The 21,257-nt window shown below is 35.4% G+C and overlaps 1 protein-coding gene across 1 annotated transcript in view; it reads right to left on the bottom strand.

Annotated features, from left to right (window-relative positions):
- The window catches only part of psme3ip1 (proteasome activator subunit 3 interacting protein 1), a 136,609-nt gene that overhangs the window by 95,296 nt on the left and 20,056 nt on the right, over positions 1 to 21,257 (bottom strand). Inside the window, exons 2-3 of the mRNA XM_028809362.1 lie at positions 8,879 to 9,000; positions 7,216 to 7,350 (exon numbers count right to left, since the gene is read on the bottom strand). Coding sequence (XP_028665195.1) covers positions 7,216 to 7,342 — 127 coding nt within the window. The 5' untranslated portion in view covers positions 7,343 to 7,350; positions 8,879 to 9,000. The remainder of the gene's footprint in view (positions 1 to 7,215; positions 7,351 to 8,878; positions 9,001 to 21,257) is intronic.

Genomic DNA, 21,257 nt, shown 5'->3' with positions numbered 1-21,257 from the left:
GTTATCTTTAATATATAAAAACTGTTTTCACACACTGGCATTTGATACCACACAATCTGCTTGACTGTGGGGCATCAACCATTGCAGCCCTCCATAAACTTACTCCCAGCTTCTGCATACTCCACAGTATCTGAAGAAGAGAACAGTTAAGAGTGCTGAGAGCATCTTAGCTAACTATGCCATTCATCTCTGTCAACGTTTATGATGGGATCTTCTAAGTCAGCCTGGTTGATGATTTTTTGAAGAATAATTCTTTAATTTAAGACACATATGAAGTTAAGATTTTTGTCCTTTTTTTGCTCTTGCTTTTTTGACACAATTGTGACAACGAGATGGTACTATAAGGAGAATTACCTTTTCTAAAATGCATTTCCCAGCATTCAATCTGGAATATTCATGAAGCTAATGCTCCCTGCTTTTGCATTAAGCAAAAGATCCCACGGTATTAAGAATTTGTATAAAACTTGATAAAAGACAAAAGTGTTGCAGGAGTGAACCAACTCTGACCTATCACCCTATTGCAATCACTTTTCAAGAGTTTAAGATATTTTACATTTAAATGAGTTTGTTTTTTAATAAAGTAGTACACCTTACAAGTAGTATGTTTTTTAGGATCATCCCTCTCCCACACAGAAAGGAAAGAAAAAAAAAAGGAAAAACAGCATTAAGCCAAACAGTACATGACGCTCAACAGTAATGGCAGATATCACAACATACTCGGTCCACACATTATTACTGCATTGATTTGATAATTGCGTACATAATAAATGTCTTTTTCAAAAAAAATGAAAATGTCACAATGAGAAATTGATTTTCTTCTCTACTGCACTGGATGATTCATAAACAAATTATGGAACTGCAAATTTAATAGACACGCTTAAAGTTTTTTTTAACAATACCAAGATTTTTTCTTTACAATTCTCAGTACTACAAGCTAATAGCAAAACAGAATGAAAGCAAATACAAAAGCCTATTTGTGTCTTAATTATTATACACTATAGTGAAGAAGAAATTGGTACAATAAGTGGATAAAAAAAAGATTTTTTTTTCTCCTGGATGGTCTAGAAGATGGTTCCTTTCCTATTTAATCACAATCCTTGATTGTGTACATAGTGACATATCATATTGATCACAAGTCAAAGTGCTATGCAAAGATTATTACAGTAAAAAATGAATTAAACTTTGTTTACATACACTGCAATAATTAGATGTTAATATCTCTCTCATTACAAAACAAATAAATAACTAAAACACAAAATATGTAGAAAATCACAGTTTCATATTTTAATAGGAGCTAATGTGAGAACCTCTTCGGGCTCCACAATCAGCAGCATGGCTAAATCTGTATTTCACTAACTCACACTTCTCTAATGTTCATCTAGTATTTGGGGACAGGATGTCTCCCTTTTATTTCTGTAAAGTGAATACCACCATGCAACTAATTTACACATTTATTAATAATTAAAATTCCGTAATTTGTTTTTTGGTTACCTGGTAGAGGTGGTATATTTTTTATTCTTAAGGAAAAACTATTACAAGGAAACTTAAACATCTTCTTAAACATAATTATGAAAATCTAAGATCATACTCTATATACTCTGGGATAAACTTCTTCACATTTCTCATCTTATCTTTTGGAACGTGTGTGGTGCTTGTTTAGAGTTTAAATGTTGTATCACAAGTTACCTCTTATAATTTGGCGAATTGCTCAATTACAAACAAACAGCTATTTATTAAAAACAAATTTGGTAATATGATTGAAAGTACTTGATAAGACATTAATATTCATTCCATTCTCTCATTGCTAATTTGCTAAAATGAATATCTTACCATAGCTCTATACCTTTCCCAGAGCATTCCTATTTATATATATTAAAACATTAAGAGTCCTCTTTTTTAAAAGATTAGACTCAATGGTAACTTCACTGGTCTGGCATTCTAAATGACTATGTAACAAAAAAGACTACTTTTCAGAGACCAAAAAATGGAAGATAGTGTAGCAAGGCAACACCTAACTTTCTGTTCTGTTACAGGGCTGCAAATATACATACACAGAGGCTTTTGAAGTGGCCAGAAGTGAATTAAATCACTCTTGCCTGGTTAAACATGGACATGTAATAATTTTTAAATTTGAATATGTATGTTTTGCTCTGTGCTACTAATTACCGTCAATTACTAGTAACTCTTATGAGGACGAATGGGCGAAAATACCCCAATTAAGTACTGAAAAACTCTTAGCTGGCTACAAAAAGCGTTTACAAGCTCTGAGACATGCCAAAGTAGGTCTTACTAAGTACTGACCATGTCGGGTGCCCAAACAATTGCTTCAGGCCCTCTTCATTTTTTTTGGTATATTGTAGCTGTGAGTGATGGAAATAAAAATGTAGTCTTGCTTAAAATATTAAAGAAATGTGTCATTTTTAACTTTATGCCATTTGGTGATCAGTTCATCTTCTGCTCACTTAACTATTCACAGTAACAGACATTTTAAGAAAGGGTGCCCAAACTTTTACATGCCACTGTATATTCCAGCAAGGCATTATTTTTTTCAGTACTAGGGGGCTGTGCCCCCTGCTTGCTTCGCTCGCCCACACCCTTCCCCAATCCCCGGGGAATGCCACGCGCCAGCTACTTTGCATGTCTGCCGCTCAAATTGTGAAGAGGATGCTGAACGCTAGCTAAGGAGATGCGGTCGGATCAGCTGCTGTCTTGCTGTTGCTGCTGCCGAGCTGCATGTTCTGCTTGTCGTGCTGCATGTCAATCATTTAAAAGCCTGTGCAGCAGCTGTCCTTTCGTCTCACTGCCTTGTCTCGCGGAACGTTAAAGTGTCTCCGAGAAAATCATGTATCATCTCCTTCCAAGCCTTCCAAGATTTTTTTTTATAATAGAGAGATTTACAAGCTATAAATTAAACCAAAATTAATCTGGCTAATTTTCCTAACATTCCATCAATTTCTGTTCCTTAAGTGATACTGGCTAATTTTGATGAAGATATAAGTGGTGCATTTAGATTGTACCAGTATATTTGAATGAATGTCCCCCAAGATGATCTTAAGAGCAATGGCAAAAGGATCTATCAATTAGGATTTTAGATGAGGAAGGGAACTCAGTCATTGAAATGATACATTATTCTTCAATTTGCACACACCATTCTGTAATTCAGCAGAAAACTGTACATCATGCACATTGTGTATCCAGCAAAAGTTCTGAATTGTGAAAGTATCAAGAGGTTCCCACCTCACTAGGTCATGTTCTGGGAATGCTCTGCGTTCAGACCATCTTGACTGAAAATTTTAAACAGCCTTGGAACAAAAATAATTTCCAACACTTTAATAACAATAAACACTTTAATAACTGGAGAAACACCAGTTGGGACAACATAATTCTATGAAAAAATCTATTGCGGCAACCTATACTATTTTGCTTGCATGAAGACCCATCATGTTTAACTGGAAGAATCCTAACCCACCTAATTTATGAAAATCTCCTTGGAAAATGTTTTCAAAAATAAGTAACTGTCGTGTCTGACACTATGATCAAAAGCAGAAAAACCTGTATCATAAAGAAATCTAAATGTATCACAAGTACATGAATGTTAAACTTCTTTGGTATCTGGTGGGGGAGGGGGGATGATATGACCTCAAACTGAGATCATGGCATTTTCCACTATACCAATAATAACAACGATAACAAATTGTGATATTAATAAATAAATCAATAAACCTTTCAAAGTTAATAACATTATAGAAATACGCATGGTGAGACATTAGTTGCAGCTGAATACATTTTATTCATTGTATAAATGCTTTTGTGATTAACCTGAGGTGGAATATCATAAATTAACCAAGTTAAAAAAAAACTTACAATAGAAGTTCTTGGGATGTTAAAAAACTAAATAACTTACAAAAAGGTAAACAGATCCCTTTTTAAAAATAATATTGCTAATTATAATGAATGCAGAACTGTTAATTCTAAATAGCTACTGAAAACTGGAACATCTTAATTTTTTTCTCACTTTGTGTTCTAGAATTGGAATTTTTAAACAAAATATTTTTTTATCATTTAAAATTTACCAGTAGTTTCTTTGCTAGAAATACCATCCTATTACCAGTTTCTGGCTTTAGTGCTGCCCTGTGGCATGTGAACACATTTCTCCCAGTCCTGAATTCCCTGTCAGAGGGTGAAATTGTGACAAGAATTATCACAAGTTCAAAATAATTATTTACTACAACATGCAGCATTGACACATTATTCATATATTTTACATTCAACTATTAGGTTATGAAAATATTTTCTTTTTAAGGCTGGATCGTTCCACTGTCAGTAGTCATACAAATATGACAAGATTCTTTTAAGCCCCAAGATGAGAAAACTTCTCTTAGCTCTTGAGCAATTATTTCCCTGGTATGATCATCTGTGAAGTAAGAATTTGGAAGGCTTCTGTTTTCAGGTTTCAGTTGTGGTCAATATAATAAATAGTGAAACTTACTCTATGTACAGTACTGCTAAATGGTCCAGCTTCATGACCGAGTCTGTTGTTGGAGAAAAGAATGTAGCATTACCCTATCATGACATTCTGTATGGCGTTCTAGTGTACACGTTTGACTAAAATATTTACAGCTCGCTATCTCATATCTTGGGTCCAAGATTCAATCAACTTTCTAAAGCCTTCTTTATGTATGGTGTGAATCGGTTCTATGCTTTTTGATAGGCAAGTGCACATTATATCCTTTCAATGTTGGCCCTTTCTGTCATAAATTTGTAACTTTTACTGTTTGTTGTCAAGATATTTATTCAAGTGCTTAACATGACTAGGCAGATTTGACTTTAGGCTTTGATGCCAACACAAAGTGGAGATTTGTAACAATTTTAAATTAGCTTTGAATAACTTTTAATCACCTTTATAACATTACCAAATACTTCTACAGGTGTGATCTCCTGTAATATTGTGTCCTACAGCAATCTCAGTGTGCCATTCACACCTTCTATAGTCCGTGGCTGTTATTAAATAAGTTTTGTATGGCATATAAGTCTAGTACACAAAAGGGTAGAAGAAAATATTTTGCTTTAAAACCAGGTGTGGGATATAATCCACAAACTGAGGTAGAAGCAACGGTCATAGAAGAAGAAAACTTCAAAACAAATGATCTGATTTGCCAGGCAGACAGTTGGGCACTGAGCTATCAACCCTACTTTGTAAAATACTTAAAGGTATGAGACCGAACACCAAAAGTAGCTACATGGATTTTAATAAGCAAGAATCAAAGCAATCAAAATGACAAAATTATATATTTCTTGCTACAAAGCATGTTACAGGCCTTCTCAAAGTTGAAGCATGACTCAAATGATGTAAGCAACAAAGTAATTAAATACATGAGTGGTAGCTCTGTATGAGATGAAGTCAAAAAGGGGTAATGTATTAAATATGGGAAAAACACACCTGCACTATAGTGGAAGCAATGAAAAAAAATAAGTACTTGTGCCATTCTCAATTAAAAATTAATTATATCTGGAAGCTGTAAGTTACTTAACTTCAGGAAATAGATGTAATTATGTATTCTTGCCTATCTCCAGTTTCCCTAGTATTGCTAGTAAAACAAAAATAAGAATATATGAGATTATGGCATGACCTGTGGTCATATATGGAGCTCTAACAGGTATCTTCACAAATAAGGATAATAAAGCTTGGGCCACTTGGGAATGGAAAATTCTGAAAAGAATATATATGAAGCCTTAAATAATCATGACATACTGAGAATCACAATAAAGTAGGAACTGGTTAACTAATAAAGCAGAACCTCAGTTAGTATCATAAATTAAAAGTCAGCAACTCAAGTAGATAAAACATGTCCAGAGAATGGACTCCAACCATAGTGTTAAAGGAAGTTTTGAAGAAAAATCCAGGGGGAAGGAAACTGAGATAATGACCACATAAAAGATTGTCAAATGACATTCAAAAGGATTTGAAAGAGCTCCAAATTCTCCAGTTAAGAAGAAAAGTCCAAAATAAGACAAAACAGGTGGAAGAATGTTGAGGAGGTCAAAGTTCTTCGTGGGTTGTAGTGCCAATGATGATGATATAGGGTGTCTAAGTGTGATCAACAGTACTATAGATAGTTTCTGTTTTGTCTATGTTGCTGCTGTTAGTTTTCACAACTTGTAATGTAATTAAAAGAGTATGGTGAAGAGAAAAAAGGTGAACTATAGCATACAAGTTAGACAAACTATACTAGCTACTCACTACTGACTAAGAAATTGCACAGTTAATTTTAATTATTTATTAATAATGACAGTGAGGGGTTTTTTATCTGCACAAAAAGGAGTGGAAGCTGAGCAGTATAGTAATCCATGTAAAAAATGAACCAGAGACAACCAATTGCAAGGTGTTTTACTATGAACTGAAACATCTTTAATTTACTGCATCATTTACTGCAAATAATAAATGAAAAAATAAACTTATCAATTCTTCTTTGAAGGTCAGAAATGCAATAATTCTGTAAATAATACCAAAAAAATGTGTAATGACGAGCAAAAGACTAAAAGATATGCAGTCATGTTCAAACAAAAAGTGGTAGTTTTTTCTACCAAATGTACTCATTAGCATAGTACATCACTAAAGATAAAAGTTTCCTGAATGTTACACACCTTGAAATTTTTTTTATGGGAGTCAAATTTCAATTTGTAACTAAAAGTCAATAAAGATGTATTATTTAATATAAATAACAAATATAAAATAAACAAAGATGCAAATAAATCATCCATAATAATTCAAAATTTCAATACACAAATTACAAAAAATAAAATCTTTTTTTTTTTAGTTTTAGTTTTAATAAATTTTACATAAAACATCTAACTACTATTCAGTGTATTATTCAATGTGTATAACCCAAAAAAACATCCTAAATATTCAAAATTATATGAAAAAAGACTAAATTAATCCTAATGCTGTAATGTAAAGACGCAGCTAACATGACTACTTTCTCTAAAAGCCTTATTTCCATACAATAAACCTTTAGACTGACAGATTAGATTAGAGAATCTGTTATGCATCGTGGCAAACCCTTGTTCACTCTTAAAGCTTGTAGATGTCTTTGAGGGCTCTCCAGTCACCACATTTAAAATGAAAGCCTATTTTTATTAACAGTTTAAAATATCACTCCACTGTTAAACAGAAATCTGCCCTAAATCAGTTCAAAGAAATGGCATTCCAATTACCTTCTGGATCATCTGGCTTGCGCACTTTTTCCCATTCTTCTTGCCTTTTTTTGCGTCTTTCTTCTATTTGAGTCTCAGACACAAACTTGTTGTTGATAAGGAGTTCTTCTCCTGTACCTGCCATCATAAAATCACCTGCATGCAAAATAAATAATGGAGTAGATTACCCTTTATTTTATCCATAGTATGTACACATATAAAGGTTTCAGAGCACTTCCAAGCAGGACAGATAACTTCTGTTAAAAAAAATTCAACCAAAGTAGAAGTGAATATGTCTTGACAAAAACTACAATTGAAAAAAACAATATCAATGAAAAGCTTGACTTTCTGATCAGGGCTAGAATTTAATACAGTACTCTTGTAGCCTGAAGGACTAGGAGGATGAAAATTCTCCTAGTCCTGAGAATTCTATGATAAAATAAATAAATACATAAGGTAGGTATCAAGAGGAACAACATACTGTATCATTTTATGGTTAACTCTACAACTACAGCTCCAGAGCTCAGAATTAATAAAGCAGTCCTTTAATAAAATCTGAACAACTCCATTGGACAAAGGCAGACTCACTAAATGATCACAAATTAATAGTGATTTCTAGCTATAATTGTTTCAGCAGTATATGATGGGAAAAGCATTTGTGATATACTGGTGATTTTTGAAGGACTACACTTTTATAGAGACTTTGTTGGCCATATTAATCACTTCTGTTGATGAAGTACTGTGCAATGTTGCATGTTTCACAAAAGAACTAATAGCACAAAACATTTCCCTGCCTGTGCTCCAAATTTTATTTTACTAGCATACTACTCCTGCATTCCTGTCTTCTTTACTTGTCTAGCAGGTATTTCTAAACATGCAAAACAGAAAACAAACAAACAAACAACACAAGCCTTTTCACAAATAACTGCTTAAAATAGAAAACACAGTCACTTCACAGGACTCGGAATTGACTGAAGTTAGTGTGGATTTCATTATGTTTAAAGCTTTTTAGTTTGGGATTAGAGTTTTCTTCAGAGACAGTCAGGATGATTGCCACTACTAACTTCAATGGTAAGATATGGGGAAATCAGTGCAAAATGGACACCTTTTAAAAGACTACTTCACTCAAAATCCCTTTTAATGTTGAAACTAAAGCATGCTGAGAAACCAATGAATTATTATGTACAATAAATACTGAAAATATTTTGTTTCTGAAAAGCAACATGTGGCTAAATTTAGTTGTTCTGTTGTCTATATAAAGTGGTGTTACTGACTGATATTTTGAGTGCATGAAAATTTTAGCAAAACCTCAAAATCAAGAATGTACTACAAAAAATAAAAATAAAAGTTTAAAAAAGCAAAATAAATACATCACTTAACATTAAAAGTCTCTGCACATGAATCAAACAACATTTTTATTAGAATGCAAAGTAAAACTATAATTCTGTAAAATGTTAACATAAATACATTTGATATTATAAACATATTTAATACCGGTCTGATACCAGGCAGAAAAAAAACACAGTAAGTTCTTCATTTACATAAGGTGGACTATCCAATATGATTCAAATAAATCAGTATTAAAGTTGCAGCTGGCCAGATCAAATACAAACATTTTCAAGTAAATACATTAAATAAAGAACAGTTCAGAAAAATATTCAAAATTTAACAATTGCTTTCTTACCTTGAGAATATCTTCAGGCAAGACAAACACTTACTTTTTCAATCCAGCTATTTAGTTTTTCATTATTTTGTACATAAACCTCAAAGCATTCATAAGGAAACTCAATGATCCATATTTAAACACTACAAACAGAAAAGAAAAATCTCTGATTAGCATCTTCAAAACATAATCATTAATCAACCTAAGCTCAGCAGGTTAAAAATAATAAAATAAAAAAATATATTAATTTCATAAATATATGTGAAATGATCTAGTTTCTCTAAGAACACACTATGAAATAAATGTGGAGAGGAGTATATATGGTTTATCATGGCTAGGTTTTCATCATTTGGCAGAAGCCCTTTGTATATTTGGCCCTACATCTGTGATTTAAAAACTTCAAAGTTATGAATTATTTTACCAACCAATCCTGTTGCACAGCACTTTTGACCACAGTTCAGATTCTGATTTACATATTTGATTGTTTGCAGTATCTGACTACTATAACAAGCCAAATTAAAGACTTGAACTATGCTGTGCATTTTGACCATGTATGCATACGTTTGATAATATTTTACATTACTGTAAAATGTAGATAATCTATGGTGAAAATGCATATCCTATATATTGTGACACTATTATTAGAAGTGCTTATTTAAGATCAAGAGTGTAATTACAGCTTCTTTGAAGTGAAGGAGTCCAGGTGAATAGCAGATCTACACAAAATTTATTGCAAAGCAGAAAAATTCAGTAAATAATCATCTGATGAAAGCATAACCTTAACATAAACACTAATAGCTCATATAATTTGAAATGATTATCAGCTGTACAGCATGGGAATGTAAATTGATAATACAGTCAATACAGCTAAAACAATGCGTTTACTATGGTAATTTAGTATGAACACAATATATAACATAATGATTGACTGTTAAAGATCAGCACTATGCTATCTTTTCCTTTGCTGCTGTGTGAAATGTACTTTACAGCATCTTTTCCTCACTGAAACATTCTTCTCCAAAGGCTATACTTTTGTGCTGATTAAGAATATTGTAGGAATAGTGCATAACTGAATTAAACAAAATCTGGCAAAACAATGTTTTATTTCTACCCCTCCTGTGATCCACAGACTAACCTAATGTAGATAACCATGATGCCAAGGCAAATAGGAGAATTACTTACCTGTATATGTTGGATTTTGGAGAAATTATTAACCTACTAACTGAGGTGATTTCCTCTTGCAAAACAATTCTTGGCTCCTCATAATTAGATTTTGCCTTGCTTACATACAATATATTTAATTACTATTTGCTGAAATTTAAAACCATGCCACCTATCTACTTACAGATACAGCATTCCACACCATTATTATTCACTTAGTAAAGCTTCAAATCAAAAACCAATTGAGATTAAAATAATAAAAATATTCAAAATAGCACGCAGATATGGACAGCATGGTAATGTGCTGCTGCTTCACAGATCCAGTGCCTTGAGCCTGATTATTGCATGTCTGGAATTTGGACTTTCTCCGGCATATTTGCATGATTTGTCCTCCAACATCTCCCAACACCTGCAAACTGGGTTAACTGGCAACCTTAAATTTGCCCCAGTGCGTTTGCGAGTCTGGATGTGTGTGTCAGTAGGCCCTGCAATGGACTGGCACCCTGCTTTGCATACAGTGCTGCTGATACAGGTTCCAGCCTCACCTTGACAATAAATTGTATTAAGCTGGCTTGAAAATGTTACGTTATGATATGCTAATGCCATAAGCATTGCAATTTTGGATTCATACAATGTTGTATGGATATTGCTGAAATATGTGACTTTGAAGTTTTAAAGTGGAGATTTAACTATTCAGCTAACAGTTACATAGCCCTTTGTTGCATAATCAATCCTTAGGGACTAATATACAAATTAATGTACAAAAAAGTGCAGATTCTTTCTGCTTATACTTGTGTATTATTGCTAAAGTAAGAAAAATATGAAACTGAATTTTGGATTCATGGCTATGACATTGATGTCAAATTTTAGAAATACTGAATGTACCCATTAATGTTTTATTGAATTAATACCTTGCTCATTTATGGATTTTATAGCTCACTATTTTAGCACACTACTTTAACACAAGTGCCTTACTCTAGAACATTACTATTTCCATAGGACATCTTATAATACTAACTAAAAAATAAATGTAATGTATATTTATATAAAATTATGAAAAAAACATGCCTAAAATGTAAATGAAATTAACAAACAGTACATTTTACAATAAAAACTAATATAGAAAGAAAAAAAATCACCGCAAAAAACAATATACTGTAGGTCTGTTTCTATAAATTAGTAATCTTACCATTTAGCTTTCTTTGTGTCTTTATATTTGCTTTCATTCTAGCTGTGTTACAGGGCTTTGCTCAGGAAATGTAGTTATAGTGTCATCAGTTAATTGGATGTACCAGAAGCACTATGTAAATAAATGAGTGCTATTTGTTTTAACAGGGGGCTAATATTATTAGTTTACTTTTGAATATGCTAAATACAATCACACATTAGTAAAACATTTGTGCTGTAGATCAATTCTTGTTTTTCCTAGTGACTGACCTTGGCATTGTTGATTGTCATTGGAAAACACAATTTTACAGGAAGCTGTATTCTTTTGAATTCAAACAGGCGATTTGTAGAAATAATGGGAATTTTGGGTATAAATATAATTTCACCCTGTAGAATTGATGTTTACAGGGTGCACATTTATGTGGTACATGCAATGAACTGAACGTTTTAAGCACTGTATGTATGGAAAAGAACAGGTGAAAAGAAACAATGTGGCGATCTATGTACAATGTCTTCCCCCTCTGTGTTCCGTCCACCGGGGACTACTTTACTGAGCTGCACAAGCATTTAAACTCATTAAGAAATGCTGTCTCTCCTGGCTTGTGTTGTTCCACAGGGCTTTAAGTGGGATGGAGCACTGTGTCAGCACTTTCCCATTTCTGGTTTATGAACTGAAGCATAGCGGCACATTGCAGTCTGACCTTCAATAGGCCCACCCCAGTTCTGTGCAATATGGCATGTATTTTACTACCAAGAGCCGCCCATCCCCCCACCCAATTTTTCAAAGTATATGTATATAAGCGTGTACAGTGATCCAAACATGATAACTTCCCTTCACCACAACCTTCTTTGAATTTGTAAGTATTTTTAACTGCACCACAAGGATTAAGAAGAAGTCAACACATTAGGAAGTATGTGTTGAATAGGGTTGAGACCAGGGCTCTGTGCTGGCCACTCTAGTTCCTCCATGTCCTTAGGCACATGGCTTAGTGAAACATTGGCACAATCATGCTGGAACAGAAATGGGCCTTCCCCAAGCTGTTGCCACCAAGTTAGAAGCACACAATTGTCTAAAACAAGTTACGGCAAATCATTAGGCAACTCAGATGAGGAAGGCAGGGCTTCACATAGGCTGTTTTCAGCAAAGATTTTGAAATGCTGACAAAGACTAGAAAGTGGTCTGGCAGTGGAATGCAAAGTTATGTGGTTACTATACCTATCCAAAGTTTTGAAGAAGGAGCTAAGAGCCAGAAGGTAAAGCTCTCAGTTTACCAGCCAATCTACGTACCTACTCTCACCTATGATCACAAGCTCTGGGCACTAACCGAAAAGATGAGATTGTGGGTACAAGTGGCCAAAATGAGCTTTCTCCAAAGGGTGGCGGGGCTCTCACTTTGAGACAAGATGAAAAGCAGAGACATCCAAGAGAGGCTCAAAGTAAAGCCGCTGACCCTCCACATCAAGTGTGGACAACTGAGGTTGTTCAGGCATCTAATATTCTGTGGCTCTGCTCTGTTATGTGTGGGTGGTTTACCACTTTGTGGCTGAGCTGCTCTTGATCCAAGACACTTACAATTTGCAACTGTTTTTCAAAATCGTTTGAAATGTAGACTTGACTGTAGACAATTTCTCCAGTTTTGAGGCTCAGCTTTTTAAAATTGATCTTACAAATCCTGTATTGTGTGCACTGGTTTATAGACCTCCTGGGTATAATAAGGATTTTGTCCAGGAGTTCTCAGAGTTCTTATCTTTCATGGTGTCATGCGCTGATAGAATGCTGATTCTGGGAGATTTTAACATTCATGTTTGTTGTCCGACAAAACCGTTGGTTAAAGGTTTTTTTTAAGTCTTGTGGATTCTTTTAATTTTCACTCAAGTGGTGTCAAGTCGGGGCGGCACGGTGGCGCAGTGGGTAGCGCTGCTGCCTCGCAGTTGGGAGATCTGGGGACCTGGGTTTGATTCCCGGGTCCTCCCTGCGTGGAGTTTGCATGTTCTCCCCGTGTCTGCGTGGGTTTCCTCCGGGCGCTCCGGTTTCCTCCCACAGTCCAAAGACATGCAGGTTAGGTGGATTGGCGATTCTAAATTGGCCCTAGTGTGTGCTTGGTGTGTGGGTGTGTTTGTGTGTGTCCTGCGGTGGGTTGGCACCCTGCCCAGGATTGTTTCCTGCCTTGTGCCCTGTGTTGGCTGGGATTGGCTCCAGCAGACCCCCGTGACCCTGTGTTCGGATTCAGCGGGTTGGAAAATGGATGGTGTCAAGTCCCACACATCAGGGAGGACATACACTGGACTTAGTTCTAACACATGGCCTTCCTGCAAATAACCTGGAGATCTCTGACGTCAGCATTTCTGATCATTTTGCAGTTTTTGAAATTAAGTTTTTGTGTCCACTGATCAATTTCACTAAACCACAGCACTTTTCACACTGTATAAATGCTGACACAGCGCGGAAATTCTGTGATACAGTCACTTACCCTTGGTGTTAGAAACCCTCTCTGTGTGTCAGGATATTACTGATATAGTTAAGCTTCTTGATCTCACTTGTATGGATACTCTGGATCTGGTCGCACCCTTAAAGTTAAGGAAAGCCAAGGAAAAAGCCAATGTTCAGCCCTGGCTAAATGAGGCCACTCGTGCACTCAGACAGGAATGCACGCAGGCTGAACAGAGGTGGAAAAAGGACAAACTGTAGGTCTCTTATGAAATCTTAGAACTCGTTGGAAGTCCTATGAAGAGGCTGTGAGATCAGCAAAATTACATTTTTTATCGTGTTTAATTGTGAATGCTGCCTCGAGACCTAGGGTGCTGTTTAGTACTATAAACACTCTCTTAAACCCACCTGTCACTGGCTTCCTTGAGAGTACGCCTGAGACCTGTGAGCTTTTTCTTAATTATTTTATAAATAAAATTCAAGCCATTCGTTTCAGCATTACTCTTCCAAGTATTGATTACTGTGGGGAGACAACAGTCACTCTAAGGTCAGTGCACAGCCAGTTTACTTCCTTTCAACCTATTTATTCTTCTCAGCTAGCTGATATAATCCTGTATATGAAACCTTCCAATTATCTAGATAGATAGATAGATAGATAGATAGATAGATAGATAGATAGATAGATAGATAGATAGATAGATAGATAGATAGATAGATAGATAGATAGATAGATAGATAGATAGATACTTTATTAATCCCAATGGGAAATTCACAGTATCCACTAGATACTTTACCTGCACACCTATTTAAAGATATTTTTAGAGCGTTTAGTCCAATTGTGTTGCCTATTATTAACAACTGCCTATAATCCGGTATGATGCCAGACAACTTTAAACATGCAATTGTTCAGCCTTTGCTAAAGAAGCCCACACTTGATCCTAAAGCTCTTTCAAACTATGGGCCTATTTCTAAGCTCCCATTTCTGTCCAAAATTATGGAGAAAGTGGTTTCTTTGCAGTTAATTTCATATCTGAAGGATAACAATGTATGTGATGTGTTTCAGTCAGGTTTTAAAAAACTTCATAGTACTGAATCAGCTCTGCTGAAGGTAACAAATGATATTCTATTAACTTTGGACTCTGGCTCTTCTGCAATCTTGGTCTTGCTGGATCACAGTGCGGCATATGACACAGTGGACCATGGAGTTCTGTTAAAATGGCGTGAGAATGAAGTAGGCATTCAAGGCTGTGCACTGAATTGGTTCGTGTCCTACCTGAAAGGCAGATCTATGTCTGTCAATTTAACATAGATGGGAATTTCTCTCAGCCAACTCCTCTCACACAAGGCGTCCGTCAAGGTTCTATCCTGACTCCCCTTCTATTTTCCCTTTATCTGCTCCCCTTGAGGGCCATTTTTTACAAACATGATGTCGCGTATCATTGTTATGCTGATGATACGCAGCTGTACCTCAAAGTTAGTTATGACATCACTTCATCAGTAAAAAAGCTGTTGAAATGCTTTGAGGATATTAAATATTGCACGGCACGAAATTTCTTACAATTAAATGAAAATAAAACAGAAGTCATTATTTTTGGTCCTACCACATCTGCAATTGAAATTGGCATGCACTTAGGACCTTTGGCAGCAATGATTCATAATGATGTCAGAAACCTAGGCATCATCTTTGAGTCATCACTATGTTTTGAAAAACAAATCTCCATGGTAGTAAAGTCCAGTTTTTACTAACTGAGGCAAATTTCTAAACTAAAATCCTTTCTATCACAGAAGGACTTGGAAACAGTCATTCATGCCTTGATTACATCTCGACTAGATTATTGTAATCCCTTATATGTGGGTCTGCCAAAATCTGCTCTGTCGCGCCTTCAGCTGGTTCAGAATGCGGCAGCTAGATTTTTGATTGGGTCAAGAAAACAGGATCACATCTCCCCCATTTTAGCCTCTGTCCACTGGCTACCGGTGAGGTGTCGCATTGATTTTAAAATCTTGTTGTTTGTTTTTAAAGCCTTGCATGGTCTCGCTCCAAAATATATCTGTGACCTCCTTCACCCCTATGTGCCACCACAGCACTGAGGTCATCTGGGCAACTGCTCCTTGTAGTGCCAAGATCTCAGCTGAAGTCGAGGGGAGACAGAGCTTTTTCAGTTGTTGCTCCACAGCTTTGGAATGACTCGCCTCTGCACATCAGGTCTTCATCCTTGATCGAGGTTTTTAAAAGTCGGCTTAAGACCTACTTGTTTTCTTCTGTCTTTCATTGTATATGATGGGATTGTGATGAATGTTCCAATTGGTTGCTTTAACTGTTGCGGGACCACAGATTCTCATAGCGTATGGTCCTAAATCATGTAAATCTACGTTTTAAGCATTGAATGATGCGAACACAAACAGATTATTGTAGATGCAGATATTTTACCTGTAGTTTCTGTGGATTTCACTTTCACCAAATAACAAATCTTTTATTTCTCGTGGATACGCCTCTTCATTGGGAAGAAACACTACTTTTCCCTGATGGCAACATGAATTAGATGATCTACAAGTCTCCAACTTAAACTTTAAAGCCAAACAATATCTACATACTTCTGTCTTATCACCAATGTCCATGTACTCGATCTCTTTTCGCTGTTCCGTAATTTCACCAAGTTATAATTCCCGTTTGTTAGCACTAATGCGATCTTTACTATCAGTTTTTTGAGACATTTGAATTTTAATAGTTTCATAATCTCTAACCTGCTCTGCATGTGTATTGTGCCAATGTTTTTGGACTTCTTTACAATGTTTTACTTTGTGTTCTACTCTTTGTCTTTTATTTCCGCCCCCGCTTGGACCTGTTAGGTTTTCAATTCCACTTGGTCTGTGCCAATTATAGCTTTCCTTATTTTCCGAATTTCAACTTAGATTATTATTGTTCTTTTCTGAATTTTTTTCTCTCTAACGTGTTTTGGCCTCTTTTCGATATGCTGCACTTTCTTCTTCGCTTAGTTGTTCACGTTTCATCTAGAACATATAAAATCATTGTCCAGAAAAGGACTACATCGAAAGAAACAGATTGTATGTCTTGTATTAAAATGAGGAAAACGTAAAAATTTATATGAACTGAGAGTACAGGAACTGTGTCTGACAATAGCATTCACACGAATGAGAGGTGCGTGGACATTGGGCATGGTTAAATCTCCTGGCACAAAGTCTCGTCTAGCGGGACTTGAAATTATCACTCTGAAAATGTCTTGTCCCAGGATTTTATATATATATATATATATATATATATATATATATATATATATATATATATATACATACATACATACATACATACACACACACACACACACACACACACACACACATACATACACCTACCTAAAAAATTTGAATTCTTATCATTGACTGTTCACAACTTGTGGGAAGAAACCGTACGGAATCTAATTGTGCCAATGCCAAAGGTCATGTACCACTTGTCTGAAGGGGGAAGTAAGAAAAGCAGTTGTGCAGGACAGCTGATGTAATTAATTACTATATACTATTGTCCATTCTAAGACAGTGAGTACTGTATATGAGAGAAGGCAGGCAGGTGCTAGTAATGTTCTGTGATGAATTCACCCCCCTCTGCAGTGCCTTACAATGTTTAGCCAAATTGGCACCATACCTGGATGTTATGCTGCTAGTGAGGATGGACTCTATCAAGCACTGGCTAAAGTTCACAAGAGCAGATATGAATGGCATGCTGTCCTTAGACATCTGACAAAGCAGAGGCAATGGTGAACCTTTTTGACAAGACACCGAATGTGTTCTGTCCACTTCAGTTTGTCAGTTAAGGTCACTCCAAGAAATGTAAACCTTCTCACTATTTCAACAGTATTCACTTTGACATTGATGTCAGCATGACCTGCCTTCTGCTTTCTAAAGTATATGATATGATTTGTTCCTTTGTTTTGCCGACATTGACGGAGAGATTGCTTTCCTCGCACAACTGAGTCAACAGACAGAACTCTTCTCTGTAAGCTGTCTCATCACTTACATCAGATAGGAGGTTGGTCTCAAAATATAATGCCACCTGATACATCCTGTAGCGCCAAAGGGGGTAGTTATCAATACAGTATTTCCCGTATCTGTGTAACACACAGCTTTCTACTTTGGAGTAGCATAAATTTTGATTTAAGATTGGGTACCTTAAGTGAGATTTACAAACTTTCCCCATATTTACAAAGGTTTTATCTCACAGAGTGCAGATGTGCTGTTAAGTTCACTGTTGGCTTTAAATTTGGCAAAGCTTGAGTAAATATGAAAGAGTGCATAATAATTGTGCTCTATATTAACACTGACATCCTATCGAGGGCTGGTTCCTGATATGTTCCTGATGCTGCAAAAGACAAACCTGTTGTTTTGGGTGACTCTGTAACAGAAAACATAAATTAAAAAATGTAATAGATTTGCTTGAAAGGGTTTTTGATTATTTTTTGCTAAAAACAACAGGATTTTAATATTACAAAAAGATTTGGAATAGGAATCTTTGAATAAGTCCTAACATTTGTGATATGCCATTTCTACAAATTTAAAATATAAATTGTTTAGTAAATACCAAAAATGCACCGCCAACTACACTACACTCCTATAGGAGACAGAACAAAGTTATCACTACTGCATGCATTCAATACCTACATAGAGCACAAAAAATGAAAATTTGACTTCACTTTATCACTGGAAAAAAGTCAACAAATCAAAAAACGGCATGCACTAAGCTAAATTAAGTATGTTTTTATTATGATAAGTCATTCTTTCTAAATCTTACTCTAAACCTAACCCGCGTATTCTATTTAAAAAATAATTATATGGAGGAAAATCCTTCTCTTCAAAAACAATAGGCAGGCATAGTACAATTGTGTCTTTTCAGCACAGATCATTTATGATGTTCATAACCTCGAGTAATAGTAGATAATAAGATATTGTTGTCACTACAATCTACTTCAGCGTAATGAATGAATTTATCTTAAATGAAGGAGTAACAGAACTATATACAGTATTTAAAATATCTGCTGTATCCCCGTATATAGTTTCTCTAATCGCCTTATGTAAGTAGCATTACGACCACAGGCTGCAGAAGGAAAAATACAGCCAATTACACTAACACAGATATGTTTGATATGTGGAAGGACACTGGAGCAGCCGGAATACTCTAACTGACATAAGGAGAACACCCAAGCTCTTCAGAGACAATGACAACGCTGAAATTTTAAGACAGGTCCCAGAACTGTTCTCTTTATTAACCTATCAGGATGCACTTTTAAGAAATTAAACAGAAATGTAATGATGCACCCACATACAGAGAAATAGGAATCCTAAATATGCAGGCAGTTTAATAAAAGATGCCCAACTGAAGACTATGACAAGAATAAAAAGCGCTGGTATCCAGAAGGTTGCCGGTTCAAATCCCCGTCACTGCCAAAAGAGATCCTACTCTGCTGGGCCCTTGAGTAAGACCCTTAACCTGTAATTGCTCCAGGGGCACTGTACAATGGCTGACCATGCGTTCTGACCCCAAGGAGTATGCGAAAACTAACAAATTCCTAATACAAGATATTGTATAAGGTGAAATAAAAAACAAAAACAAAAAAATGTTGTAGACATTACAGGAGCTAAAATTGACAACCCTGTTTTAAAATGATATAATATGATTGGATTTTAATCTAAAGCCATATTAAACCTGTGTTTTTAAGTCTGGTTGCAAAAAAATAGCTATCTAATAGTTAATCACCACTTCTTCACAACTAGTACTATTCAGTTTTAATTAAAAAGTGCAAAGTTAAAAAATCTCCAGTTGTATAACAGCTTTAAAGAATAAAAGAGTGGAAGATACGAAAATTAAATTTTAATAGGTGCCATACCAAACATAGGTGTGTTAAATTTTAATCCAATACTACAGGAATAAATGTGTGCCTTTTAAACATAACTATAAAATGAAGAAGTAGCTTGATTGACATTAATTAAAATGCTGACTGAAAAGGCTGCCAAGAGAATTATGCTACATTTCATAAATATGCAACCAACAGGGACTGAATGAGTCCATCAATCTTCCTCACCTACTTACTTCTGTTTCAGGCTGTGTGGAAGTATATTCAAGAAACAATTGAGGAGAACACTAGCACATACTAGTGTTACCAATCAATCTGATTGCCCATCTTTAATGAGCAAAAGGAAATCAAAGTATGCTTGGAAGGGACATTTAAATCTTTTAAAAAGTATCTCTCTATGAGAATATTTACCAGGAACCTCCCACAGTCCAAAGACATGCAGGTTAGGCGCACTGGCAATCCTAAATTTTCCTTAGTGTGTGCTTGGTGTGTGTGTGTGTGTGTGTGTGTCCTGTGGTGGGCTGGCGTCCTGCCTTGGATTTGTTCCTGCCTTGCACCCGGTACTGGCTGGAATTGGCTCCAGCAGACCCCCCCCGTGACCCTGTGTTAGTATATAGCAGGTTGGAAAAATGACTGACTGACAAATAAACCGAAACTACCAGTTCACATTGCATACCAGACTGCACAATAAAATATGAGACCACAGAGATATGTCATAAAAACATATACTAGTATTTTAAAGTTATAAGCATATAGTTTGATTCAGTACTGCAATGAAAACAATTGTATTAGAAAAACACAACTCAACAGAAAACACTAACTGGTGTGTTGATGCCCTGTTAAGTACCAGTATTTTTCAGTAGGAACAGATTTCTGAGGAGTGCAGTAAAAATGATAAATTCATCTGTCACATTACATACACGTGAATGCATGTATAACATGAGTACAAGTAGTAGCTTCCCATTCTTAATATACAGGGCAGCAACTGTGCTGGAAATATATTCATCTTTGAGCTTAGGCTGCCCTCTGCTGGAAGATTCTGGGAAGACATCACTGTACTTTAAACAGTACAATACTTGTTCTAAAGATGTAAATAAAGTGTGTTGCCCTGAACATTAAACATGTTATTTTGAATGCTGCCTAACATTTTTCATTGCTATTATGTATCCCTATTACTTACAATTATTCACAGTCTTTTTAATGAAAAACCTTACCATTCTGAAATGTATAAAGTGCATACTTGTATGAATAATATTATGTGAGAACAGATGGAAAAACAGCATCACACAATAAACAAGCTAAGATAAAAACTGGAAACAATGTGAAACTTTTCAGAGCAGAAATATAGTACATTTAACTAAAATAAATATCAGTTATACAATGTGAAAGTTTTCAGAGCAGAAATATAGTACATTTAACTAAAATAAATATCAATCATACTACTTTATAACCAATAACCACAGGAAACCAGTTATAATATTATGTACATACTGTATTCTTGAGACATGGTAATGATATGCTATGAACCACTGTCCTACAGGAAAATGGTACCATACAGGTCTGCAATGAAATAATAATAATAATGTATTTTATTTATATACAGTAATCCCTCCTCCATCGCGGGGGTTGCGTTCCAGAGCCACCCGCGAAATAAGAAAATCCGCGAAGTAGAAGCCATATGTTTATATGGTTATTTTTATATTGTCATGCTTGGGTCACAGATTTGCACAGAAACACAGGAGGTTGTAGAGAGACAGGAACGTTATTCAAACACTGCAAA

This window comes from Erpetoichthys calabaricus, chromosome 9, assembly GCF_900747795.2.
Source record: "Erpetoichthys calabaricus chromosome 9, fErpCal1.3, whole genome shotgun sequence".
Taxonomy (NCBI): Eukaryota; Metazoa; Chordata; class Cladistia; order Polypteriformes; family Polypteridae; genus Erpetoichthys; species Erpetoichthys calabaricus.
The sequence above is the reverse complement of the archived record's forward strand: the minus strand, read 5'-3'. Positions and strand labels throughout refer to the sequence as shown.